This window comes from Emys orbicularis, chromosome 6 (genome assembly GCF_028017835.1).
Source record: "Emys orbicularis isolate rEmyOrb1 chromosome 6, rEmyOrb1.hap1, whole genome shotgun sequence".
Taxonomy (NCBI): Eukaryota; Metazoa; Chordata; order Testudines; family Emydidae; genus Emys; species Emys orbicularis.
In genome coordinates, this window is record NC_088688.1 from 105,702,416 (window position 1) to 105,730,147 (window position 27,732).

At 38.8% G+C, this 27,732-nt stretch overlaps 1 protein-coding gene across 1 annotated transcript in view; it reads right to left on the minus strand.

Annotated features, from left to right (window-relative positions):
- The window catches only part of CNTLN (centlein), a 279,922-nt gene that overhangs the window by 65,715 nt on the left and 186,475 nt on the right, over positions 1 to 27,732 (minus strand). The window contains exons 14-18 of the mRNA XM_065406475.1: positions 25,601 to 25,692; positions 21,522 to 22,063; positions 18,043 to 18,217; positions 12,691 to 12,784; positions 11,763 to 11,983 (exon numbers count right to left, since the gene is read on the minus strand). Coding sequence (XP_065262547.1) covers positions 11,763 to 11,983; positions 12,691 to 12,784; positions 18,043 to 18,217; positions 21,522 to 22,063; positions 25,601 to 25,692 — 1,124 coding nt within the window. The remainder of the gene's footprint in view (positions 1 to 11,762; positions 11,984 to 12,690; positions 12,785 to 18,042; positions 18,218 to 21,521; positions 22,064 to 25,600; positions 25,693 to 27,732) is intronic.

Here is a 27,732-nt window from a genome sequence, read left to right on the forward strand (position 1 = left end):
TGGTATTTTATTGTTTAACAGTGTAATTAAAAGTGTGATTAATCGCAATAAATGTTTTTAATCATGATGAAATTTTTTGAGTTAATCACGTGAGTTAACTGTGCTTAATCGACAGCCCTAAAAAAAAAAACGAACAAAAAAACCCCAGAAAATAAACTACATGCTATGGGAAACTTATAGAGTAAAAATTTAGATCACATATTTCAATATTTAATGTAATCCATGCATGTTTTATTTCATTATACAGTTAGAATAATAACCTCTATTGTTTGTGTTCACAACATGAATTCAGAATGACACGCAAAAGATTACAAACCTGTGTGAGTCCTTGTCTGAGAAGAAAACTAGATTTTTATATTACTTTTAAATATATTGTATGATCTCCACACAGCAGCCAGTTTTTAACTTCACATTACTGTTCTAGCATTTTATACCTAACCTAGTCCAGTATAATTCAATACTCGTATAGTTCTAGCTCTTGCCAACTGTTCTCTTTAATTCATGAGTAAGATGCCTTTCCAACTAGCAATGTACTTCAACTACTTGTTCATCAATAATTCAAGATGTCTCATTGTAATTTTTCTTTAGTGTTCAATAGAAATGTAAGAAAGGTATTTTGTTTTATTTTATTTTTGTAATGAAAATACTGTTTCATGATTTTACAGTATATTTCTGTTATAAAAACTGACCTTTAAAAGTGCTGTATATTTCAAAAGCTGCAAACTAAGGAAATGTCTTACAAAGATTTTTGCAGTACCTACTCACTTTATAAGAAGATAAACAGAAAACATGAACATTTTTCATTTTACTTTCAAAATCAACTCCCCTGACAGTATTTTGAGACAGATCAGGATCAATGCCTGCTTTAGTAGCTCACAGAAGGGAAAATTACATGAGAGATTTCCTCCTTAAACATTACAGAGAGGCTAGAACAAAATAATTAAGCGATTTACCTAGAAGGAAATACGGGAGGCAACATGATCTGGTGATTAGAGCTTTGGACTGAGAATTGGGAGACTGGGATTCTTGTCTCACAACATCACATAGCTTCCCTGTCTCTGTTCCCATCTTTATAAAATGGAGGTAGCGTGCCTGATCCTTAACTAAATTCTCCACCAAAGCCAGTGGAGCGATGGGAATTTATACTGGCTGAGGATCTGTCCCACTCAGTACTGGCAACCTCACGCATTCAAAAAATCAGTCAGGCCCCAAAACCCCAATGAGATTGGCTTAAAAATAATACATTTGGGGTTCTTTTCTATTTGCCTCTGGCTCTTGAGCATTTAGGATGTACTCAGGTCACATTTTCAAGCTTTTCTCAGCAAGGAACTTGGTTTTTTTAAATGAAAACTGAAATGCTCACATATTCGTAGAACTCTACAAGCCGGGCTTTAAGAAAACACCAAACGTCACAAGAGTTGTGATACAATACAGTTTGCAAGACTGTATAATTCACATCCTTGCCCCCACAGGGCTGTTGAGAGTATTAATCTGTTCATTTTATAAAATGCTAAATAAGGGCTAAGTATTATTACTGATATTCTGGACAATAATTTGTCAACAATTCATCTTAAATTATTTGAAATATACTACAGATAATTTTTGTTGTTGTTGCCAATGATGCAGTCACCGTTTGTATATAGTAGAATAGTCCAGAAAGGATGCATCTCTCTCTAGAATATGGAAGTTAGGGGTGTGTTTTTTGTGCTCTTTGAGTTTATCTAAGGACACCTCTATGTCTAGGAAATGGTCTCCAGTGACACAATGCACAATATGATGAGAGCAGTTTGCTCCGAGTAGAAGAATATGGCATTTACACCTTACTTTTGTGAAGACTCTGGTCTCACACTTGCACATAGTTTAGTTCAATTATTAGTCAGATCCTTCCTGTCACAGACTATTCTTGCAGTCTCTGGAAAGGTCAGGCAATATATCCTCCTTTATCAAATTTTTATCCCTCCGGGTTTACTTTTGCAATAGGGCAGAATTTGTATTATAGGTAGAAAAGAAAATTCATTATTTAGATTAGAAAATCATTTTTCAAAAATCACTGATTTCTTCTTCATTAATATTGTTGTGACAAGGCAAATTATAGTTTCCCCCAAATTATCAAAGAATAACACTACTCATATGAACTCAATACTGGTCATCCATGTACTTATAAAAGATGTAAAATAGTCATTTCCTACTTTCCCTTCCCAAATTATTTCTTCTTAGCACTGTTTGACAAACTTCTTTGATTGTCTGAGAGAATGGTTGTTGTTACAAACGTGGACGTGGCTCTTTAATAATTAATACCAGCTCTGGATCAGTCACTAGCAAGATGTTTCTGTGTCAGATACAGGAAGTGATATTTCTCCCTGGGGGTAGGGCATGGTAGCTGAGCTTGCCCACCTATGGAATGAGGTCCTTTCTAACTGCCTACTCTTTAAGGTCGTTAAAAGAAAATGCCAGAGCAAATCACTTATGGCTCTAGCCCTCTCTCCTGTGAAGCATACAAACTGGAGGTTAGTTTAAACAGGGTGAGTCAAGGAAAACAAGCCTGAGAGTCCCACAAACACACAGGAGTATCTGGCCTAACCAGAAGAAAGTACCGGTAAGTAACTTAGCTTATAGTGAAGCATAAAATTAGATGAGACTAAATATGCATCTAGACTGTCTGTGGTGTAATAATCTTTTCTAATAATCTAATGTTTTGTTCTAGATACTAAATAAACTTTGTTTTAAGAAAGCTGTTGGTCAATATCATAGGTCTCTGGTCCCCAAAGGGAAAAAATGCAATGTCTGAAACCCAATTGGACCTGCAGTGTGATAACTGGTTGATATATACAGAAACCAGGACCTCGGTATAGTATTAAGAGTGGAACAATCATGAGATTCCACTGAGTCACAAAAGGGTAAGATGCCCCAGGCCCAAGGTGAGTGCGTGTAGACAGATGAGAAATGGGACAGAGGTGTAGCTAGCTCCACAACTGTGACAATGGTCTTTGGTAGTCTCTCTTCTCATCCATCAGGATCCACTTCATTACAGCAGCACCATTCTTGCCACTACAGTTATGGGTCTGTGAATGTTACTACTCCTGTATAAACCATTGCTATTGGGGGCATTTCGCATCTGCAAAATTCGCTCTTTGTGGGCTAATTGTTTTTAAAGAAAATTGCTGTTTTAAAATGCTTTTATTGCATTTTTATAATTCAAATACATGCTTTTATTTTAAATGTAATTTTATTACTGATTGTTCCATAATGTGAACAGCTTTTGTTATTCTGGGGAATAAATAAAACCAATTAATTTAATTTTAATAAATTAGACATTGCACATTTGGAGAAAATGTCTATAATTGAAAATGTTGAGTTTTATTTTATGGACTTATGAAAAAACATTTCATAATGGTTCAGAATGAGATTTTAAGGTAATAGGGTCAAACACCTGATACCAGGAAGTGTAAAAATAGGCTTCAATAAGACAAACTGGTTAGGTCCCTAAAAAACACTGCTAATGTTAATCACTGCTAATGTTAATAATGTTTATAAAAGGCCTCAAATTCAGCAGAGTTTAAAAGCTTTGCTGAATTGGGGGAAGTCCTAAAACAAGTTTTTACTGAATTCAGAACAATTACTATCCATTTGATAACTATTAGTAGTTTTGCTTTTTTGCCTTTTAAAATGCGACCTTAAGAAAAACACAAACTTCAAAAACTCTAATGTAAATAACATTAAAGGTTGGAAGTAAACTCTGAAAGCAAGGAAAAGGTGGTAAGCTGAAAATCCAATATCCAAACTAGGGACAAATTCAGACCTTGGGTAAGTGATACAGCTCCACTGTAATTAATGGCAGCTGTTTACATGGTGTCCAAATTTGGCCATCAGGCTTTAATTAACACCATTGTAACTGGATATTTAAGGAATCTCCAAAACTTGGTGATGTTATACAGTGTGCATATTGTAACTTAAGCACAATAAGGAGAGTAAAGAAGGGAGTTGCATTACTGAATTTTCATGTGCACCTTTGAGCCTCTTTGCTATAGTAGAGTGTACAAATAAAAATAAGCAAATATATAAGTAAAGGAAGCCACAAACAGAAGAGAATTATTTTTGAAGTGAGAATCCTTTCTCTATCCTCTCTTATGTTTCCTCCTTCCTATGCTTGAGAAGTTTCACCAAATCGAACAAACCTTTGAGAAGCATAATAAGAATCAAACAAAAGCACAGTAAGAGCTAGGCAAAGGAAGCTATGCTTAACTGCAAAGAACATAGAATTGCTCAAGAAAAGCCTGAAGTTTTCTCTAAAATGCTACCACAGGAAATCTTTAGGTTGAATTATGGCAATATCATGCAGAAGCTTTTTTTTTTAAATAAAAAACAAAACAAAACAGTTACACATCTGGAAGAATATGCTTGAAGAACTGCTTTTCAACCTTTGTGTTGTGCTCCCCAAAGGCATAGCCAGTAGTTGCCTGGTGGGTTGCAAGCTTGTTCCCATTCTTCCAGTCCCTGGTCTTCTGCTGAAACAGATTTGTTCAGCCACTTTGCAACTATTACTATTCAGATGCCAAAGGCAACTCATAAAGTATTGCAACTATTCCTGTGGCGCCACTTTTGAAGCACTATGGGAACGGGCGCAAAGGATTCTGGGGTGCATTTGAGCAAGATGGGATGTGAGTTGGGTCACAGCACTAATAAGGTAAGCATTACTGACTTAAATTGCAATCAGATTGTTATCCTTTGCATCCCACATACTTTTTGTCTGAGTTTTTGCTGTGAAAATGGTACATTTTGCACAACACTAATTGTAATTACTCCTCTATATGTAACAGAAAGTCTTTTAATATGAGCAGACATCTGGTGATAGAAATTTCAATACTGCCATTAGACACAGGGGGTGCAGGAAGAAAACAAGCTTCTTCAAAAGAGTTTCCCTGAATTTTGCCAATAATTCTTCCATGACAGTTTTCTAAGGAACTCAGGAAAGATCAGATCCCATCACTTCTACATTAAGCAAAAACGCCAGCTGTGATTTCTACACACTGATTGCAAAGCCTAACTACTGTACTTGTGAACAGAAGGTCTTGATTCACTACTTATGGGAGTCCTCAAGAATGCAAACTTTGAGTCTCACATGTGCAGTCACCCTATAGTCATTTTACAAAAATATGCAGAGATCAGTTTTTGCTGAAAAAAGAATACAATATGAACTCTGCATTGCTACACAGAGTTTATAAAGCTAAAAAGAATAAATGAATTTAAAATCCAGTATTCCTAATGATAGAAAGATTATAGGTCCTGGAGATCAACTGATGCCACCCAGTCCTTAGGTTGGATGAACTATAAAATCTGTCTCAAAATGAACATCTGGAACATTTAAATCTTAACTCTAGAGTTGATCTTATACCACTAGATTCCTTTGTGATTTTGATGAAGTACTGCACAAACATCTGTCTATGTCTATTAATGAATTTCTTTCTTTAGCTAAATTCAGTCAACAGGGCTATCTTATCCACGTACATGATGCTAATGTTTACAAATGCTGGGATACAACATTTAGTTTAATCCAGTACCACAAATGTGCTATATGTACAGTGTCATTCCAGCCCATTATGATTATGTAGACAGTTATAAATATGGCTATTAACAATTCTGATGCTATTTAAATGATTAATATTTTCCTTAAAACTACCCACCATTCTCAGCTTTTCATTTTCATGGGTTATTCCCTTGTGTTTTAGTTCTTCTTTTCCCTTTCTACCTTCAAGAGAAAATGTCAGCAGCCAGTATAACAAAGATATTAGGGTAAAGAACTGAAAACATAACACCATTGTTAGTAGTGGCATGGTAAATGGATGACAGCATTTAAAACAACTTCTGTTACCTTTGCAATACCTTGAGGATTAGCTTCTAGATAACTTTTCTACATAGCACAAAAAATATGTTTTACAAGTCATTTGATCTGTCTGAACCACATACTCTCTCTAAAACATACATGTACCCTGCAGTGACAGTAGAGGTTCTTTACCTCCTTAATTTTCACTTGGCAGGTAGCCCAAGCCTCTGCTTAAAATGTGGATTTCCCACTTGGTAGCACTTGTATGGCACCTCAACAGTAATTTGTTGTGAGAAAAGGAATTTGAACTGGTTGCTGAGAAGGAAAAAAACCATGCATGTCTAATACAATTTTTCCTTGAATACCTGCAATGCCATTTATGTGTTTGCTCAGAGTGCACCAAATTTTAAGGGGTCCTGTGACTAACATGTCATTTGTTTGTTTTCCAACTAAATTAGCATGGTGAAAATTGCTTTTGTTGAGAGACCAGGCTTGTTCCACCCTGGGCCAGTGGAACAAAGTGTTTCCATTAGGGTTATATTAACTCACAAAAAGAACTATAGAGTTAAGGTTGCCTAGTGATATATTGTGTCCTTCCAGAATGTAGAGTTCAGCAAAACTCAAACTTGTGAAAAAACTGGAAATGAAGAGATAAGGTACATGCCCACGCAAACCTTAACTCTGACCACCTGGAGCTGGCAAGAGGTGCTAGGAATTATCTGCATGCACTTCAGCTGCATTCACTGTGTTAGGTGTAACTGTACTGAATGGTGGAGGAATTAGCTGGATCAGCTGGAAGAGCTGCGACTGTGATATGAGGTGATCAGGTCTGTGTACCTTGGAGGAAGAAGGGGTGAGCCCCTCTGCCTGACCTCAATAGTGTGATCAAAGGAAAGAGGTGCATGTGTACCCAGAAAGATCCAGTATGCTTCATTTCAGTTCTGCATTGCATAGACAGTGTCAATACTGGGTCGCAGGGGTCTTCTTGACCTGGGTATTGTCAGCATTTAGATGGGCATAAAGGTGAAGGGGTTGTGAAAGGGATGTGAAATTTAACAGATGGGGTATTCTTTCTGTGGAGTCGGTGACGTGTTTGAGTGTAGGGCAGGTGTAGGTAGCACCTGTTCAGTGCAAGGCAGAGTGCATGTATGTGTTATGGCATATGGGGGCATCACTCAAAGAGTCCAGAGTTAAGGTTGTGTGGGCACATATCTTAACTTTTTATTTTTCAGTTTTCAGAAGTTGGAATTTGAAATACTCTGACTCTTTATTTCTTGGTTTTCACAAGTCTGAGTTTTGCTGAACTTGGTATTCTGGAATGGCACAAGATACCACCTGGCAACCGTAACTCTGAATTAACAAAGTTTTTGCCATTGCATTTCCTAGTCTTCTCAATAAAAAGAGAAATGTTGCTGGCAGGAGTTCATGGTCATTTAGGCAGTTGTAATTATCATGAAGACAAGCAGCTGCGATACTATTGTGGCCAGGTACTGATAATAAACATAGGGTTTTTCAACAGTAGACCTCAAGGAGGGAAACATCATTATCCCCATTGTACAGATGGGGAAACTGATGCACAGAGAGGTGAAGTGACTTGACTAAAGTCATCCAGTGGCAGAGGTAGGAATAGAGTCCAGGACTGCAGAGTCCCAGTCCACTGTTTTCTCCACTAGGCCACACAGTTGCTGTGTGATTCCTAAGTACCCCCACCCCCAGTACACTTCATTATAATGGAATGGGGATAATACTTGTGCTTTGAAATGTTTGGAATGTGTAGTCACTTACAGGGCTGGTGAGAAAAATCTCAGACATGGTCTGTCTCCCAAGAACTAGAAGTTTATTACATAGTGTTACAGTAACTTTAACCGGGTGAGAGGAGATTAGTGTGTCTTTTTCGTACACCCTCCTCCACAACAGTAAGCCGCCCAGCCACCATTTCCAATTCACCTCCCCTTCCTGTCCCATTAAGCCATTAGAAGCTAAGGGTATGTCTACACTGCAATGTAAGCCCAGAGTTAGTGGGACATGAGACAGCTGACCCTGGGTGAGAGAACCCAGGACTTGAGCTGTTGACACTGATTGTTAACCCTAGGTTAAACTGTTTCTAACTTGGGGCTCTGGCACCCACACTGCAGTATGCAGACCTGAGTCAAACCAGCCACCTCCTAGACTCCTCAGCACCCACCCGAAATGTGGCTGCTCTAGCCCTTTGTCTGTGGTGCACTGTCGAAAACTTGACTGTCCACCCTGCATATTACAGGAAGGTTGAACCGCTTGCCAGTACAGCCTGCTGCGGTGTCATTTTGGTCAGTGCATTTCCAACTACTGGAGTCAGCAACATAGAGGAGGTACTTTCTGAAGAACTTCTCTTGCTTGTGCTTTCACGCCTGTGTCAGGAAATGGACAGAGCTTTTGTGAGGCACTGGTGGCCATTTCGATGATGTTTTTCTAACACACCAAAGGCACCTGCCACAGGTTACGATGGAGCAGAAGGAGGAGGAGTACCCAGGCATGGCTGATGCTTCTCAATAAACTCAGTACAGCCTCTGATGCCCCCTCTATGGACCAGCACTTCTGGAGCAGGGCCACAAGCACAGACTAGTGGGATCACCATCGTCATGCAGGCCTGGGATAAGTAGCAGCAAGTCCAGAACTTTAGCACGAAGAAAGCTGCATTTCTGGAGCTTTGTGAGCAGCATAAAGACACATGCATGAGAACACCCCTGCCAGCCCAGAAGCAGGTTGCTATAGCTGTCTAGAAGCTGGCTATCCCAGACTGATATAGGTCCATTGCAAACCAGTTTGGTATTGGTCAACTGCGGGTTAAGTGGTGGTGGAGGTTTCTGAGGCAGTCGGGTGTGCTGTTTACCCCAAGGTGGTGGGCACAAAAGATATTTCTGAAGGGCTGGCTTTGAGAGAATGGAGTTTCCAAACTGTGCTGGGGCCATTGATGGGACTCCTTTTCTCTCCTCAAGGAGCATGTTACTGGGGGTTCTCTCAATCCAAAGCTCTTGGTAACTTTACCCTTTGCGAGGCAGTGTCGGGAAATAAATCAGCGGACATGGCCCATCCGTCCGATTAAAAATTGGCACAAACCCCAAGTGCTTTTATCCAAAATTACTATCTCCAGCACACACAGATATGCAAATGGTTAGAGCTCCTCAAATCTATAGTTACCCACAATTTGGAAAGGTCTTGAGTGGTCTAACGACAAGGTTCAGGTGGCCAGCCCTCCGCCTGTCACTGAGGATTCCAAGAGATGTCCAAAAGTTCAAATCCAAATCACTCACACCTCTTTCCCTTTTTATGCTCAAAATGTCATATTGCTTGTCAATCACCAATAACCGCATCGCACGAAGTTTATTAAGCAAGAAGTTTCAAGCCATTAGTTGTTTTTGTTGTTAGTTGTTTTGTTCAAGTCGTTAGTTGTGTTTTTGCGGAGTCTGCAGTATCATGGGCCCCAACACATACACACCAGAAGTCAAATATAGACAGACTTCCTATCTTTCCAAAACTGCAAACTTCAGCAGATTGAAAGAAGCAAGACGGGATGGCAAAGGATCATACTCAATTGTCGTAGTCACTCCCCCTCCTCTCCTGGCCTGCCTACTTATGCTAAGGCTGGTACAAAGGCCTTACAGCTGCTTTTGGCAGTAAGCATAATAATCAATATTCCAGTACTAGCGGTGGCCTAGGCATTTTGCTGGGCTGTCAAAATCTCCCCTAACAAGCACATAAACCAAAGAGGGTACAAGTTCATTGTTATGCTGGCCCTTGTGGACCACAGAGGGCAATTTATAAATGTCAAAATGGGTTGCACTGGAAAATTTCATGATGCCTGGGTTTTCCAATGATTAGGAGTCAGGTTCTTCGCTATTTGCTAGTATGTGTGGGCATTCCTAGTTTTGCTAGCCTTGCACCAGAGATTTACCAAAATCAGGCTGTGCTCCCATGACCATGAAGCAGCACGCTTTGCAAAAGGCTTTTTCTGTTCAGTCTACATTGCAAGCACATAAAGCTCTGTGCTTGTCTGGTTACAGCTCAGTGGTAAGAAGGGTGAATGCTGACTCATGGAGCTGCTAAAGTACACCAAGAGCGGTTGCTTCCGTTTTCAGTAGAGTAGATTCAAGATTCTTGACAAAAGAAGTTGGCCCATGGGATTATGGGATACTTTTTAGATGTCTCCCAGAACCCAAGTCAAGAAGGGCTGCATCTACACTGCAAAGCAATAGGACTCAAACCCTGGGTTAAGGCTTGACCTGGGCTTAGACACTGCACCCCTGCAGGGTATTGGGACCCTGAGTCGGAGCCCTCGGTTAGTGGGATTTGTATGTGGACGGAAGGGAGGTTAGGTCTGAGCCTGACTCTGAGCCCAGGCTTACATTGCAGCGTAAACATACCCTAAGCGTGCACAAAAAAGCTGGTAGAATCTGTGAACTTTAAGAAAAGCTGTTTTTTTTAGGCGAGGGCTATATCTCAGGAACCTCTTGTTCAAATGACCCCAAATTTGGGTCACTAATTCTATCACATACGCCAACTAGGCATAGCAGATTTCAAGACAATCCAGCTACGCATGCAGATTTCAGAGCACTTAGAAGAATCATCATTTACACAGAAAGCTGGTCTTAACCTTAACTATAGCAGACCTAGTGATCCAGTATAATTTATGCTTATGTCAATGGTGCATTTTTTTCCAGTTTCCTGGCAATACAACATGGACGTCCTTTTATTTGTTTTTCCCAGTTTGCTTTCTTGTGGAGATCCAAAGTCTGGATTTACATTACCTGTTCTAGCTACATTACATGTTACTCCCTGTGAAAATAATACAATCCATGAATCTCTACATTATGATACTGCTTATGAGGTAGGGAGAGCTCCACTAATCATTAGATATGCCTTTGGACCATCTGTATTTGAACATTTCAAACACACATTTCATAATGCATACACAGTTATGCAAAAGGTATAACAGAAGTGAGATCTCCCCCCCCCCCCAGAAATTAGTAGCTCCCCCTCTCCCAAACAGTAAAAAGGACTGGTCTTGATACAGTTTTCACCTTATCTGCAAATAGAAAAATTCAGAGAAGATTGGGGAAGGGAGGGAGAGAAGATAAATTTGATCTCTTTTTTAATGCCTGCCTCCTTCCAGCAAGTCCATCTGTTGTAGCAGGATATTTTTGTGTGACCAACAGGAGACAATTACTGCAGAAATGTTGAATCAGCTCTATAAAAAGACAGGCCAGTCACTACAGCATGAGTAGCAAGGGGGTCCAGCTGAGGAGTTTTCATATACATTAACACAAAATTTATATAAAAAGTGAGAGTGAGGAAAAACAGGAAGGAATAGGAGTATGGATGAAGTGGAGGGAAGGCTAAAGAAGGGGAGGGAAAGCTGGCATTTTTTGGGGGGGGGGTGTTAACCAAATGGCAGTTTATCTTTCAGTTTGCTAGTTTCCAGTTTCATAAAACTTGCTCTCTAACTGCCCCCACCTTAGCAGAGAAATCTAGGATTAAAAAAAGATGTAGGGCTGATTCTAGATCCTGACTGAAGAGGACGGAAACAGCACAAGCTGCTCCACTCTGCTCCAGCATCTGAAGCTAGTCAGTTATCCCCAAAATCACTGGTGCTGGTACAGGAATGGGAGTGGCTAGGGTAGCTTACCTCCTCAGGGAAGTTTCCTCACAGTTAGGGCTCAATGGAATCGAGGCCTCTATTTTAATAACCATCTGTAGATGGTAACTGACTCAAAACACTTGTATAAAATATGCTCATTTGTAACGTGCTTAGCAAACATGCTCTATCAAAATATTGACCACAACAAGGTAAAAGCATAAATTAAATTCTGACATAATTCCATGGAATTATACAAGAGGTGAATTTGGCTGTCAGACTTCGGCAATGTGATCTTTCTGTTACATTTTACCATAGAGTTGTCGTTACCTGTATTGTCCGTCTGCTGGTTTGAAGTCTTTGATCAGCCAGATGTAGTTGAGATGTTAGTTTTTCATTGGCTTCCTTAAATTCTTTGACAGAAGATACTGCTGTCCTTTTTGCATTCTGCAGAACAGCTATCTGCTGCTGCAAGGACTTAATTCGTTCCCGCAATAAAACAGAGCAGCCTGGTTTCTGGACCACAATATTTCTCCTTTTCTCTCTGTTTACTAAACATAAAGTGGCAGGTCACCAAACTGGAAGGTCATGACATAATTATTAAATTGCTTTTAGTTTTTCATTAGCCTTCCAAAGTGTGGTTCTGTCTGAAAAAAGATGCTAAAAGCAGCTTGTAGGGTTCCATGTTTATTGTCTCTCAATGACTTCCAGATCAAGCTGGTTCAGGTTACATATAAAGGGTTGTTTTTTTCCTAACTGCCAGCTCTGCAAATTCAACCTGGGATTTGGAAGTCAAACCTGATTCCAAGTTTCTCATTGATGCATTACCAACAATAAAGATTCCACAATCAGTGCTTAGTTAACAGATTTTTTTAAGGTCTGAGCCAGATGAGAACACAGCTCGTTCTGTCTCACAGCTGTATTGGGTCTCAAGGGCTAAAAGGAATAGAAAGTAGTAAAAACTTACGTTAGTCAGTAAAATCAATAGGTTGGACATAGAAACAAAAATTAGATAAGCTGAGCAAGAAGATGTCATTTTATATAATCACTATTCTAAATAGAACTTCATTAAAATAAAGGACCAAATTTTAAAATATGTGTATATGCCACATTTCAATAGGCAAATACTAAGACAGCATATAATTGGGTATGTGCACAGTAATGGTGCTTACATGCGAACACTAGGCATGCAAAAACACCCTTGCATATCTTTTTCTTTCTTTCATGACCTGGCCCCAAATGTATCTAAAATTCCTACCTTTGTTTATAACTGATGGATGAGCTGTTATGAGAGGACTTATCTTCCTCCTTTGGGAATGTGATTTTTCAATGTCCTTGTTCTGTGTGTTGCCCTAAATAAAGAACAGCAGCACAAAGATTAAGCAGCTTTCTACTTTGACACATCTACTGTTAACACTTCAGAGCTTACTGATTTGTATGGAAATAAATGTCAGAACTCCCCATCTCAAATAAGCAAAATTAAAATAAATAAAACTACGCAGAAGTGTGGACAAACAGCACTATAATGAAAAGTACTGGTTTATTTCCTTTCCACAGGGAGTAGGAAAAAACATTTTAAAACTGTAAAGAAGAGCACTGTCCTACTAAGATGATAATTCCCACAGGATCCCAACTATGGCATAAGCAAGGGGATAAAACAGTGTACTGCAATATCGCTGTATGATGCTATGGGAAATGTATCATTCTAAATAAAATATACACCGATCATCATTAGGATGAAAGAGGTTCTAATACTTCAGGACCTACAATATCCCACTTTTCATTACATTTAAGTAACAAGATAATGGCTCAAAGATTCAAATGCTTGCGTACACTTTTGCAAAAGTCCAAATTAGATAGTCAGCCTGAAACAGCATGCAACACCTATGTACATACACAATCCCCAACTCCTGTGTTTGACTACACCTAAATCAGGTGCATGCACTTTTAAAGATTAGTCCAAGAATATCTCAATATAAAATGATAATTGCTGCTAGACTCTAATCTAAATAGGCTAATAACCTGTTCAATGTTCAGCTGACACAAGTAGAAAAATGAACAATGTTGCTTGCCATATGCAGTAGGAATATAAGTAATATATGCACAGAAGTGGGTAAAATGTGATTCATTAAAAAAAGTAACTATTCATTTCCTTGCTTTTAAATCCTTGATCAGTTCTGAAACAAAGTTTTGTTTTTTAATTTGTTTTCAAAATCTTGCAATTTTTCTTTTGTGTAGGTAAAGAATTATATATTTCTTAAATTGTTAATAACCAGAACGTAAATCGCCAGATTTAATACAGTGAGCAATGATGCCCAATCTAATCTAATAATCTAAAATGCCTCGGTAATTTAGACAGCCATGCATGTATGTGCAGAAGCTCCTTTCAGCCCAAATGTTGGAAAAAGATGCTAAAAAGTCACAGCAAACTAATTGTTAGACTTATGACTAAAACCCAGGATTCTCAGTTCAAGAGAAAATATCTAATCCACTAAGTAACAGCTTCCCAACTAAATTACTCTTTGTGCCTTAGTGGTCCCATGTAAAAGAATCTGGCTAATAAGAAGAGTTTGCACTTACGTGGCATTTTTTCACATAGATCTTGAAGTACTTTACAATGGGAGGTGAGCATTGCACCACCATTTTACATTTGGTCGATGGATAGAGATTTGAAATAACTGTATGAAAGGCACTGTGATCTACTGGATACATTTGTCCACTACCACAGAGAACAGAGCTCCCTTTCCAGCTCAGCCATTGGCTTCTTATGTAACCTTAAGTAAAGGATGGTTATTTTCCCTAAAGTATGTCAGCGTGGATCCCATTTGAGGCATGCAGCACCTCATGTGAAATCCTGGAGACTTTTGAATAGCAATGTTTGTTGGGTCCATGTATGTGCCTGTTTTTGTGCTCCCATATGAGGCACAAAGAATGGAGCAGCTGTGACCCTCCATCAGTTCCTTTGCCATTCACAGCCCATGTTAGTGGAGGACTCCAAAGAGCTGGGATTGAGGGTAGGGCAAGGGATCCACCCTGACTACAACATCTCCAAGAACCACAGTTCCTGTAGGGTAAATAACCGTTCTTCCTTCTTCAAACATGTGTCATTGTGGATCCCACTGTAGGTGCTTGGCAAGTATTCACTCTGAATGGTGGGAAGGAGATGCATCAGCTGTATCAGTCAGATATTGAAAAACTGTTCTTCCAAACTTGGCATTCAGCCTAGCTGCTGTGTTAAGGGCACAATGTTAAATGAAAGTCAAGTATCAGAGGGGTAGCCGTGTTAGTCTAGATCTGTAAAAAGCAACAGAGAGTCCTGTGGCACCTTTAAGACTAACAGATGTATTGGAGCATAAGTTTTCGTGGGTGAATACCCACTTCGTCAGACGCATGTAATGGAAATTTCCAGAGGCAGGTATAAATATGCAGGCAAGAATCAGTCTGGAGATAACAAGGTTAGTTCAGTCAGGGAGGGTGAGGTCCTCTGCTATCAGTTGAGGTGTGAACACCACGGGAGGAGAAACTGCTTTTGTAGTTGGCTAGCCATTCACAGTCTGTGTCTGCCGAAAAGCTTGAAAGCTTATGCTCCAATACATCTGTTAGTCTTAAAGGTGCCACAGGACTCTCTGTTGCTTTTTAAATGAAAGTCAGTGAGTTGCTCCATATCACTGTTTTACAGATCTCAGAAACTGGCACATTTCTGAAGCAGACTCAACTAAATGCCTGTGCCCTGGTGGTGTGCACCTGGATATTTGGATGGAGAAGCTCACCAGCTAATTGGTAAGAGGTGGAGATGCAGATGTGATCCACTCAGAGAGCTTCTGTGATGCAATGGTTTAGGCATTTCAATGCTCTAGATACAGTCTGAAAGATTTAGTCCTGACAGTGTAACAAATCAAGAGTTTAGAACCCTCCAAAGTATGCAGCTTTCTCTCACCCAGCATCAAATGTAGTTTTGGGAAGAGTACTGACAAGTTAACTGAATGATTTAGGTGGAACTCCAAGACCCCCTTAGAGGGGAATCTAGGGTATGGTCTCAGAACCACCTTGTCACTATTAAAGGATGTGTAAGGAGGTCTAGCCATAAGGGCCTGGAGCTCACTGATCATCCAGGCCAAGGAAGACAACCTTAAGGATAAGGTGAATGTGTGAGATTCAAGACAATGACAGTAAGTTCTCAAGTAAGAGTGCAATGGACAGGAGGAACAGATCTCCTCCATGGGCAGTGCAGAGGATTACAATGCTCGCAGTGCCGTGGTTGGTCTGGGTACGGCAGGTGCCTCGGTGCTGATGATGGTTCTGGCTTTTCCAGTGGTGTGTCATCGGATATGGGCATCTATGATGAGGGGTCTGATGCTGAATCCAGGGTCAGTATCAGAGGAGTCCTCCTTTGTAGGCTGCTCCTTATCACCAGTCCTCAACACAATGCGGGACTTGGTGGATTTCTCTCCAGAGGCTTTTCATGGTCTGTCCTTGCATAAAGATCCTGAGCTCCATCTGGAATCTCTGCCTAAGTGTTCAGAGTAGCCCCTCTTAGTGCCGGTCTTCAATACCAGAGGTGTCGGTGTCTGCTTTGGTACCAGTGTCTGTGATGGTAGTGGAGTCAGCTTTGGTGCTGGGGACATCAGTGACAGTGCCATTCCAGTTTTTTCTTGGCACCATCTTCTCAACACTGGTCTTCACAGTTGCTAGTCTGCTAGACGGGGCACTGGATAAAGTCAGTTTGTCTGCCGCTACGACCTGCTACAACCCTGATGCCTCTTTCTTCAGGATCTGAAGAGACCTTCATAAATTCCTGTAGGCCATGAACCAAGACATCATGGTTTACCCAGCCTGTCCTGCCTCACCAGAACAGTCCCATGTACTGGCCAGTTTCACTGAGACTGAGATTTTGTTCAAGTTTCAATAAAAAACTTTTGTGCTTCTAGTCACCCCAGTGACTGCCTTGGCTAGCTCTTCCATTAGGATCACAGTGCATGGTTCACTCAAGAGAGCCCAGCCATTCCTCAGCCACCCTTCTGTTGCTTTCCGGCTGCCCTCGAGTTATGGAGGTCAGAAATCCCATCTTCTTTCACACAGAACAGAAATACATAACAACTACAGCTGCAGAAGAGTTCAATGGGGGGCAGCCCCAGTCCAGTGAGAGGAAGTTTTTAGCTTTGTGTCCAGGCTTGGGCTAGTAGGCACAAGAATAGAGGAACAGAAAAGCTGTAGCGGACAAAGGGTGATCAGATCACCAAGGACGAGACTAGGCTGCATAGATTCCTGCCAGCAGGAAGGCTGGCCATCTCCCTGCCAGCCATGGCTAGCCAGCTTCTGGGGAGCAGTGGCACCCCAGATCCCAGTTTCCCCAGCTCTTGCTTCCCAGTAGGTAGGCTGCTCTGGAGATGGGGCCCATCTGGGTAGCTGGAAATTTTCGAGAAAATCTGTTTTGGTTCTTCTGAAACGGAATTTTTAAAAAATGTGTGTTCCATGGAAAATTTTGCATTTCCGACTTTTTCTTCCAATTTGGAAATGTGAATTTTTCTAAGGAACGGAAATGCCGGTTTCCACTCAGCTCTGATCAATATCATGGATGTGGTGACAGGGAAAGGAGGGATGGCAGGAATGGCAACGTCTCTCAGTTTGTCAACCCTAAGAGTACTACATGAGGCGAGGAATTTATAATTTAATACCATAAAAACACAGACAGATTTTTAAAGGAACCTAACGAGGTAGGTAGGTACCTACCGGTATTTTCAAAAGTGCATAAGCTCCTAACTCCAACTGATTTTGATGGGAGTTAGGTGCATAGGCAGACACTTTTGAAAATCCAGGCACCTATCAGCAAGACAAGTACTCCTGGTTATACTGAACATTTTACAATGATATTTCTTAATTTTGCACCAAGATCTACAGTACAAGAAAAGATTATTCAAGTTCTGACAATCAGAAAGGTATGTTTACTTCATCACAAAATTAATACTTTAAATGCAGCCCCTGATGGGTTTGTTGTTTATTTTTACATATGCTTATTCCTTTGTTTCTTCAAATTAAATCCAACAGGACAGAACAAAAACAGTCAAATATGCAGCTATAAGGACAAAAAACATAGTTCAATTACTATATGCAGCCAAGTGGCCTAAAATCCAAACTTCAAGGTTTTGCCTTTGCAATGCCAAAATCTACTACAGGATTGCAAACAAGAAGTCAATGATTCTAGGGTAATTTATTTGAAAATACTGAGAATTCATAAATTGAGATAAAATGTTTGCTAGCCCATATGTTATTGATGAGTCATGTTTTTGTTTACTTGTATGAGTACATCTTGTAGGCAATTCTCATCCTAAGAAATTATTCAGCTAGAGAGATACTCAAGGAATAGACTACTGGCTATATGTTCAGCTTCCAATAAAGAACTGCACAACATCTCACAATAAGCATTTCTCCAAGATCTAATTTTGTGTATATTCAGTTAAATAAAATCTGTAAAATGTTTGGTAATGGCTCCACTAGACTGATTAGTTCAATATGAGGAAACACTGAAGTATTGTAACCTATAAAAATATTTACTAAAAATTGCTTATTTGAAAATCATAGGATACATTTTAATGCACGAGTTATACTGTACCTTTTTGTGATATAGTCGGCTCTTGTCTTCTAAATGTGCAATATTGTGGACCATCTGATTATCTTGTATTTGATATTTTTGCTGTTGATCATTTGTGTCTGTTAGTGAATCAAGGTTTTGGATTGTTTTCATAATTATTGATCCCACGCTTTCAGAAGTTGGTATTTCAGAGTCACTAAAATCGCATATTTGGGGGGGAAATCAATGTCCTTGTTAAAAAGTTGAAATATCGAATAAGGGATCACAAAATATACCATGTGATTAGTCACACACATTACAAACGCGAACTGTCGTAAGCACTTTAAAAACAGTTGGTGAACAATGCATAATCTGGAAAATATTAATTTGACTCATTTAATGAATACCTACAAATAACACATTTGTTACAAGCATTTTACAAATGAAAAGAAATCTTAAATTCTGCTAATTTAAATTTTTACTGAATTCTACTTGAACAGCTCCCTCTATAGTCTACTGTAATTATAGTTTACAAGAGGCTGCATGATACTAGTGACAAGTACTTTTTGTTGTAGACCAGAAACCTGACATAATCAAAAAGCTGTGCTACAGTATATTGTAAGTCCTGTGACCTGGTTCCAAAGATGTACTGCATTTCCTCTTAAAACTAATTGTTATTGAACTTCAATGTGTGAAAACAAAAACAAACAAACAAAGCTAAAAATAACCCCACCCTGCTTATTTTAAGACCCAGTCTGACTGATCGGGCACATGCATGCTGTTTATCACAGAAGGTTTGATGCATAACAAATGTCTAAAATAAAGGTCAATTTTTGGCAAAGGTCAACAACCTTGACATTGTTAATCTGAGAGATTCAAAAAACAATCCTCATCTGTTATTATGGGCATGTTTGTGTGTCAGTTATAATCTAAATTCTTTGGGGGCAGGAAACACGTAACACTGTGTTCTGCAAACTACTGTACACATTTAATACAAAATAATAATAGCAATATACTTCTTTATTGTTTCACTTGAACTATATTTGCAATGCTGATTAGTTAATTTAAGTTTTAGTGAAATATCTAAAGTGCAGCTCTTTACTGCTGCAGAGTTTACTGACTCCTTTAAACTTGGTACTTGCTGTTTAAAAATGCTTACTATACAGATCAATTGCAAATCCTAATACCTCGGTTTTCTTCCAGGCTCTGCAATTAACTTGCTTTGTGACCTAGTGTGCCCTTATTTTCTATAGCTTTTGTAAGGCTCCTCATCACTTTATTCCTAAGGAAATTTCCACTGTCATTTCAGCTGGTCCTTGAGCTTCTGCAGTACCTTCTGCTGATGATTAAACAGTCACAGTTAGGTGGTGTTCAAAAGCACCTGCCTTGTAGTCAGCTCTTCTCACTGCTACAAGATAGGGAGGGGACCTAATTTCCCCCCCCCCCCCCCCGAGATTTGCAGTGCATCTGAAAGGACGATCTGGGGCAGAGGCTCACATGCCTTACCAGTTTTCTGCTTGGTCATCACCAGCTTTACCACTAGAGTTGTGGAAAAGTTGGGTAAATGAAGTCTGAACCATCCATTGGCTCAAGATACATTTACTCTATTCCCCCCCCCCCAAACCAACAGTGTGTTATATGAAGGTGCCATTCACTTCAGTAGAGTTATAGTGGCATAAAACTGGTGTATAATGGAGTAGAGAATCAGGCCACTTAACTGGAGAAGCTTCCTCAAACTCAAAAGCAGAGTGTCTAAAAAGATGTGTTTGTATGATGAAAAGCTTCCCCTGATGCATCACAGTCTCACTGACTGTGAAGAGCAGAAAGTAATGTAATGTTTTGAAGATGCTGAAGTACCACCGAGGGATTTCTAATTGTGTTGATGTTCCTTTGCTGCTGAATGCTTTGAAAGAATGTTCTGTCATCTAGAAAATATAAGACTTGAACCCTGAAACTTAGAACCAGCCTTCAGTATTAAAGAACTGTATTTTTAGACATGGAAAAGATATAACTAAATAAAGACTTTTCCTTCAGTAGATCCTGCATTCTGGGCTATCATTGCCAATCATTCCTATCATTGCTAGGAAACGCTCAGGGTACAACTGTCAAAGAGGATATCTTCTGGTTATTTGGGGCACGTCTTGAAGCCACTGTATTACTTTCCCTTGGTGAACAATATTATGATTAACAAAACTGTTCACAGAAGGCAAAAACTAGCAAATTAAAAAAAGAGAAGGAAATACTGCTAATAATAGCAACAACAAAAACACCAGCTTTAATCGTTTGCATGAAATCAGTATGTCTGCAATATTAAAATCTAAAAAAAAAACCCAGACCATAATATAAACAACAATAGCAACAAGAAGAATACTTAGCACTTATGTACCGCTTTGCAACCATAGCTCTCAAGATACTTTGCATAGTTGGTTACATATCATTATCCCCATTTTATGCATGGGTAAGCTGAGGAACAGAGAAGTTAAGCGATTTGCTCTGGCTTGCCTACATGAACATTTAATTTCTGGACAGCTGAGGTGCAAAAATACCCTGCACTAACTTGCCACACACTAAGGGTATGTCTACACTACCCGCCGGATCGGCGGGCAGCGATCGATCCATCGGGGATCGATTTATCACATCTAGTCTAGATGGATAAATCGACCCCCGAGCCCTCTCCCTTCTGCCCAAGGTGGAATTAGAACTTGCTTCTCTATTGTCTTTTGGGAACAAGAGAACTAGAAGTAGGAGGCTATGCAGCATTTTATATTCATTTGCCCTTGTGGCTTACAGCTGCCTCTTCAAGTGTGTGGGGGGGGGACAGATAGAAGAGGCAAGAATTCTAAACATTTAAGAGTTTTGTCAGTGCTATTTGCTGGGGGGCTTGTGACTCAAGATTGGGGATATGTGCAGTAATACTTACTTTTAAAGAACTAATTTTTCACCACCATTCAATTAAAGTTAGTACAATGACTGTGCATAAAACATACATGAAATAATTAGTGTAGATGGTTCTTAATTTAAAGGATGTTAAACAGCTTGTAGACATCTGCTAGCAAGCTGAAATGGGTCATTCAAAATTTATCTAACTAAATTAAGGGGAAAAAATGTTTCTCCTCCCGGGTCGGCATGTCACAAGATAACTAAACCGACTTAGTAGGCTTGCCTGGGAATCCTTAGCTGTCAGTGGTGAATATGCAAAGGGCCAGCAAATTAAATCAACCTGCCAAACTGTCAATTTCAAGCCTCATGACTGCATGAAAATAGCATCACTGGAAGAAATCAAGCATTGCCTTCTTTTGGGTTTCCTGGCACCTATTCAAATACTGATGCAGTTGTGGCTAATTTTGCATGCAAATTTCAGTCAATAAGCTCAGAACAAGACCTCCCAAGATATTTCAAAAGATCTGACAGTATTTTTTCTGAATACCAAATCGACAGTAGTTGAAATTCAATCTCCATTTGCTAGTGCTTTACATATGCACGGTGTCCCCTCTACAGAGCTAAGTTAATGAGAGCCGTACCTGCTTTCACTCATATCCTCCCAGCCATCCTTATTGAAGTTCTCAAATACATTGCTCATAACCTTGATGGACTGATTGAGAAAAGCTTGGTGACGTCCCAGAGAGCTCTTTTTCTTGGTTGCTTTTAATTTAGCCTTGGTTCCTGCTGTCTTACAATTACATTGCCCATGGGTTGCTCCTACAGTGGCCATGGTAGCCACTGCTTTGGCTTTGTCCAGTGAATTTTTCAACTGCTGCACCTCACAGAGCAGATCATCATTTTCATTTCTCAACCTGTTCGCTTCTGCCACTTGCCTCTTCAGAGGGGTAACTTCTCTCTCCAGCTCATCAATAACTAACTGAAGATCTGCTTTGTCTTCCTTTATTTCTCGAAGCTTCTTCAGTAGCTTCTCTAACTCTCTCTCTTTTGTGTCTGCATCTTCTTTGTGACATTTTATAGATGCTTTCAGATCATTTTTGTCTTTGGTTAACTGTTTATTTACTTCTTTCAGCTTCTTTGATTCCCTTTCAAGAGCTCTAAATCTCTTTTCCAATTGGCACACCTAACAAAATTGAGTTTTAGAGTGAAACATTATACTTTGTTTTTAACCTTTTAAATAGCACAAAACCAAACTGCTATATCTTAAAATTACATTTATTTTATGAAAATAAAATTACATTTAGCACAAGGACAAAAATAATCTAAAGTGCCTAATTCAAAAATAATTCTAAGGCAGTGTAGATGAATACATTCTAACTGCAATAATACATCTGTTGAGCAAAGGGCAGATGGTAAAAGGAGTTAAAATTCCAGACAAAGTGACACAGAAGTCTAAGTATGCTAATAAACCTTGCTGATGCATTCCAAGATCATTACTGATTTGGTTATACATACTAATTCAACCTGAACAAAATTTTCAAAAGAAACGATATACAAAACAAACAATTTTGCACAAGGTATTTAAATAATCAAACTCTTTGATGTACTTATTTAAAAACATTTAACATATCCTTTCAAAATCAGCCAGAAATTTTAATAAAAGTTTAGGGACTTTAGAATATGAAGACTGGGAACTTTTCTATTTGCAGTATAGGAAAATCCAGACCATCCCAGTGAAACCTCTTTACAAGCTTACCAAACACTATTTGAGAAAGCATTTTTCTTCATACCTAAAGACTTGCTATGTCCAAATGATGCATATGTTTTGTTGCTGATGTACTATACCATCTAAACAAACTCAGGATTACCTCTAATAGACTGATTCTTACTGTCCTTTAATGCCATTGGTCAAAGTTTAAACTAAATACCACAATATTCAGCAATGAACAGCAAGTTTAATTTGAACTAGGGCCCTAAAAAGGAACAGCTACTCAGATAAGATTTTTCCAAAATGTCTTTGGGAAAATCAATGCAACTTTGGAAAAATCTTTGGAAAAATCTCACTGTCAGTTATCTAGTAGCTGATGTACCACAGTTCTTTCTCTACTCTATTTTTGGTGGGAGCTGCTAAGTGCTCAGCTCTTTGGAAAATCCGGTACCTACAGAAGAATTTAGCAGCCTAACTTTAGAAATTCATTTTATAAAATATTGGCCAGTGCCAGCACGCTGCAAGAGAGTGGAATGCCAAAAACAATATCAACTTTTAAACTTTTTAAACTGAACAGTATTTCTAAAGAAACATTAGAGGTACTGACAGGCTGTATTAGGCTGAAGGTTTTTAATTGTTTTAAATCATATAGAATTATTTTGTCTGACGGATGAATTTAGTTCAAATGACAGTGAAGGATCTGAGTGCACATGTTAAATTAAGAATAGTGATGTTCAAACACCCTAATATATCTTTATCAATGAGCTTGAAATCAGACCTTCAATATCTATGCTTATCCATTGCTGGACTTCCCTTGAGCAAAACATGTGGCAGGTTTACAGTGAACAAAGAATTAGAACTCATTGGGTGAAATCCTGAATTCATTGGAATCAAGGGGAATTTTGCTATTGACCTCAATGAAGCTAAGATTTTACCCATTGTATTTATGATTAAGATTAGCATTTGAACCCACATCTCCAGTGGTTAAAGGCCAATACAGTACTCATCATTAACTCATTGTGCATTAAGCCCTTCCAACCTGAGCTTTCTTCATTTCTTAGTTCTTTAAAACACCTTTTACGTTCATTGTCATTTAAAGTCACTTATGGGTAGTTGAAAGGAAACAGCAAATATCTTCTGGGTCTATATCCTAAGGCAGGGGTTCTCAACCTTTTTCTTTCTGAGACCCCCCCAACATGCTATAAAAACTCCATGGCCCACCTGTGCCACAACAACTCGTTTCCTGCACATAAAAGCCAGGGTCGGCGTTAGAGTATAGCAAGCCGGGCAATTGCCTGGGGCCCCATGCCACGAGGGCCCCTGCAAAGCTACATTGCTCAGACTTCAGCTTCAGCCCCAGGTGGCAAGGCTCAGGACCCTGGGCTTCAGACGCATTCAGTGGGGCTTCTTCTTTCTACCTTAGTCCCCAGCAAATCTAATGCTGGCTCTGCTTGGCAGCCCCCCTGAAACCTGCTCACAGCACCCCAGGAGGCCCCGGACCCCTGATTGAGAACTACTTTCAAGGCCGGCTCTACCTTTTTTGCCGCCCCAAGCGGCGAAGGAAAAAAAAAAAAAGCTGCCGCAGTCATGCCACCGCCGAGGGAACCGGAGGAGGAGCTGCTGCCGTCATGCCACCACCGAGGGAATCGCCGGAGAAGCTGCCGCTAGCGTGCCACCAAAAGCCGCAGCAGTGCCACCCTAAGACCGCCCGGGAAGCCGCCCTTTCCCATTTGCCGCCCCAGGCACACGCTTGCTAGGCTGCTGCCTAGAGCCGGCCCTGACTACTGTCCTAAGGTATCATCACAACAGTATGTATCCATAGAGATAAAAAATTATACAGCACCTGGCAAACAAAATTATAGTTCTGAAATATAGATAATAACCTAGTATAAACTGTGTGAAATCCTAGACTGTAGTGCTCAAATTATTTCAATTACTCACTCTGCCTTAAGATAAATGAATGTGAGCATTTCCTGTTATGCGTGTTATTATTTTAACATGATGTTTGTCATTCAGTAATAACGAGATGACAGACTTCATTACCTGACCATATGGCAAGTGTTACAAGTATATGCAATCACGTCATCTGCTGTAAATTACTGTACTTCCTACAAGTTAATTCACAAATATAAGAAAAATAGAAATAGCCATACTGACATTTTAAGTACATATTTGTGTTTATTCAATTTAACAATGCTCTTAAAGGTTTAATTAACTAGACCAATATAAACTAGGCCAAATCACAAGCTAAAGGACAAGCTAAAGGAATAGGCCTATCTGAAAAATGCATTTTCTTTGCAGCAAACAAAAACATATGGTAAAATACAAATGTGCCCTTTTAAGTGAACACTTATTAACATATAAAAACTATTTGTGCAAAGCAAAAATATCAATACAAAAACTGTGACTTGTTAAGAATACCTCATTATTGTACAAATACAATATGAAAAATGCTGTATAGTATATCTGTTAAACCAATAAGCCTACTAAATGTATCTACAGTACCATTTTGTAGAGAGAGGTTACATATTTAACAACTTTTTTTAAACAGTATTTTTTTAAAATTTAAAATATGCAAAGTGAATTTATTTCCAAATCACTATTATGCACAGATGTGATTCTCTAGTAAAACAGCTGTATGGATTCACATCTGATAATGTGTACAGTTAAATAAACTTTGGCAAAAGAAAATAAAGATTTCAGAACCCAAAAGCTGTGAATAATAAGCAGATGCTCCTATTTTAATGTAGATAATGTGTTGGTTTATTGCAGTTCATTTTGTCTTTAAACACATTTTTAATTTGCTCTGACATTAACAGCATTTATCTCACATGATGCATCAATATCTACTGCACTAACATTGATTTTTGACATAATTTTGGCAGTCAGTGTTTTTGAATTATGAAAGAAAATTAGAGATAGAACACAGAGCTTCAATTCATGAATTCTGACTTTAACATATGATCCCTTACGTTAAAATTTAGATTTAACTTGCTGGGCTCAATATCTTACCTTCTGTAATGTCTGATCTGATATTTCTTTCACATTCTTCTTTGGAGTACTGTTCTTGACCCCATCATCTTCACCAAGTCTAAAGAGTAGTTCTGCCGGAGAATAAATAAAATATTGTGACACACATTCCCACTAAAACAATACTGAAACAGTTTAAGGAAATGTGTTCTTTAGTTTCCCAATTATAAATAATCTGGTGTATTTTCTTGTCAAGCCTTTTGGTCAGTCTCTAAAGAGTGACCTCTTTTCAAAGTCTTATGTCACATAATTATGAATCTTTGTAGCATCACAGTGTGTTTTTCCCCCCACAGTATAAGCTTTTCAAAGGTACAATAGATCTGCAGGTTAAAGATGCTGTACTTTTATTCCTATTTTCATTCTTTTATAGACTATTCCCTATATGCCTTAAAAGCAGAATTCATTGCCTTTTTATCTACACAGTCACTACCAGTTTTGTTCTCTAGGTCTTGTCCCCTGCCAGGAAGATCAGAGCGATTGGTGAACAAAGCAAACAGTAACAGAATTAGGATGAACTGAAACTTTAAACCCCTCTTTTGTTAAGTGAAAGATCATGTGTTTTACAGGATAAAGCACACAAATCATTCTGTTGTAATGTTGTGAATTCATAACAATTAGAAAACTACAAACTAGTAACTGTGAACTTGATTCTATTTACCATTCCAGTGGCCACACTTCAATTACTAAAATTCTCCCTAAAATAAGGGCAAGTAAAAAAAAAATTGTTCTTAAAGAAAGCACACCTACAAAATGGAAATGTTAGTAATATTATAAGGTAAATCAGAACAAAAAAGTGTTCAGTTTCCATTCTTTGTTGATTTCATTATTATTCACAAAAAAGAATAGTAATTCTTGGAGTGACTTCTTTAGGGAAGATAGAAAATTATGTTGAGAAACAGGGAAACTCAGCTGTAGAAATGCCAGTCAAATGTTTAGGATTTTTTTTTTCTACACTAACTGAAAGAATTACTCTTAGGGGAAAAAATATCTGTGCTTGGTTTGCTTTGGAAATATCATTTTAAACCACAAGCGGACACTGCAGGTCAGTTACAAACTTTTGATTTCTAAACAAAACAGGAGTAGAAGAAAACAGCATTACTCTCTGTAGATTAGCAATCCTCTTGATATAAACAGTGACTAATAAGTTTGTTAGAGTGAATTAGACCCTTCTTTTGTCTTTGGAACATGTCATAGCCAATTAAAACTACTGTATTCATGAAATAAATAGAGCACTATTCTAAAGATAATAAAAGCTGAAAAAGGTAAAACTATGCATCTGGGGAATATGTACCTTTACCTTGATATTAATCTGCTAGTTCCCATGTTATTTCCAAGTACAGTCCCCCAGCACAGTGGTACTGCATATATTTACAACATTCTTAAGTAACTCATAAAGATCATATGTAAATACTTTTAATCTTTTTCTAAATATTCACTCATTTGAATGTCTACTGTAGCTTTTATATCAATATTTACTGTATTCCACTAAAAATAAGGTGATTTTTCCAGTCAAAGATACTGATCAAAGCACAAATTATGTTTATTACAAAGTTAGATATATTAAAATAAATATTGCACCTACAGCCATAAATAAGTATACTGTATCTACATACACAGAATCCACAATACTCCTGGAAGATTGTTGGAAGAATTATTTGCACAAATTAAGGAATATTATAGAAGTCAGTAGCAACACAAATTAAAGAGAAGCTACAGGCTACTGAGGCATGGCCATTTCTAAAAAGCAAAAAATAAATTGTTTATTCCATCCCTGTGTTATTACATAATGGTTCACTGAAAGTAGTGCGGCCATGAAAGAAAGCACTGCCTAGAGCTTGTCTGTCTGCCTACAACTGCAGTTACTTTCATCATATCTGCCTACCTAGCACACATATGCTCTATCTGTGGCAGACCCAAGTAAAACTCTTGAGCCAGGAACACTCAGAAGCCATAGAATCCAGTCTTCAATTATAAAGTGACAACCATCATATGTGATAGTATAATTATGTCCCACTGAGAAAACAGAATGAACAAACACCCTTTGAATTGAATACTTCATTTTATTTAAAATCAGCACATCTGGTTTTGAGGTGATTGCAGGAATGGTAATACAA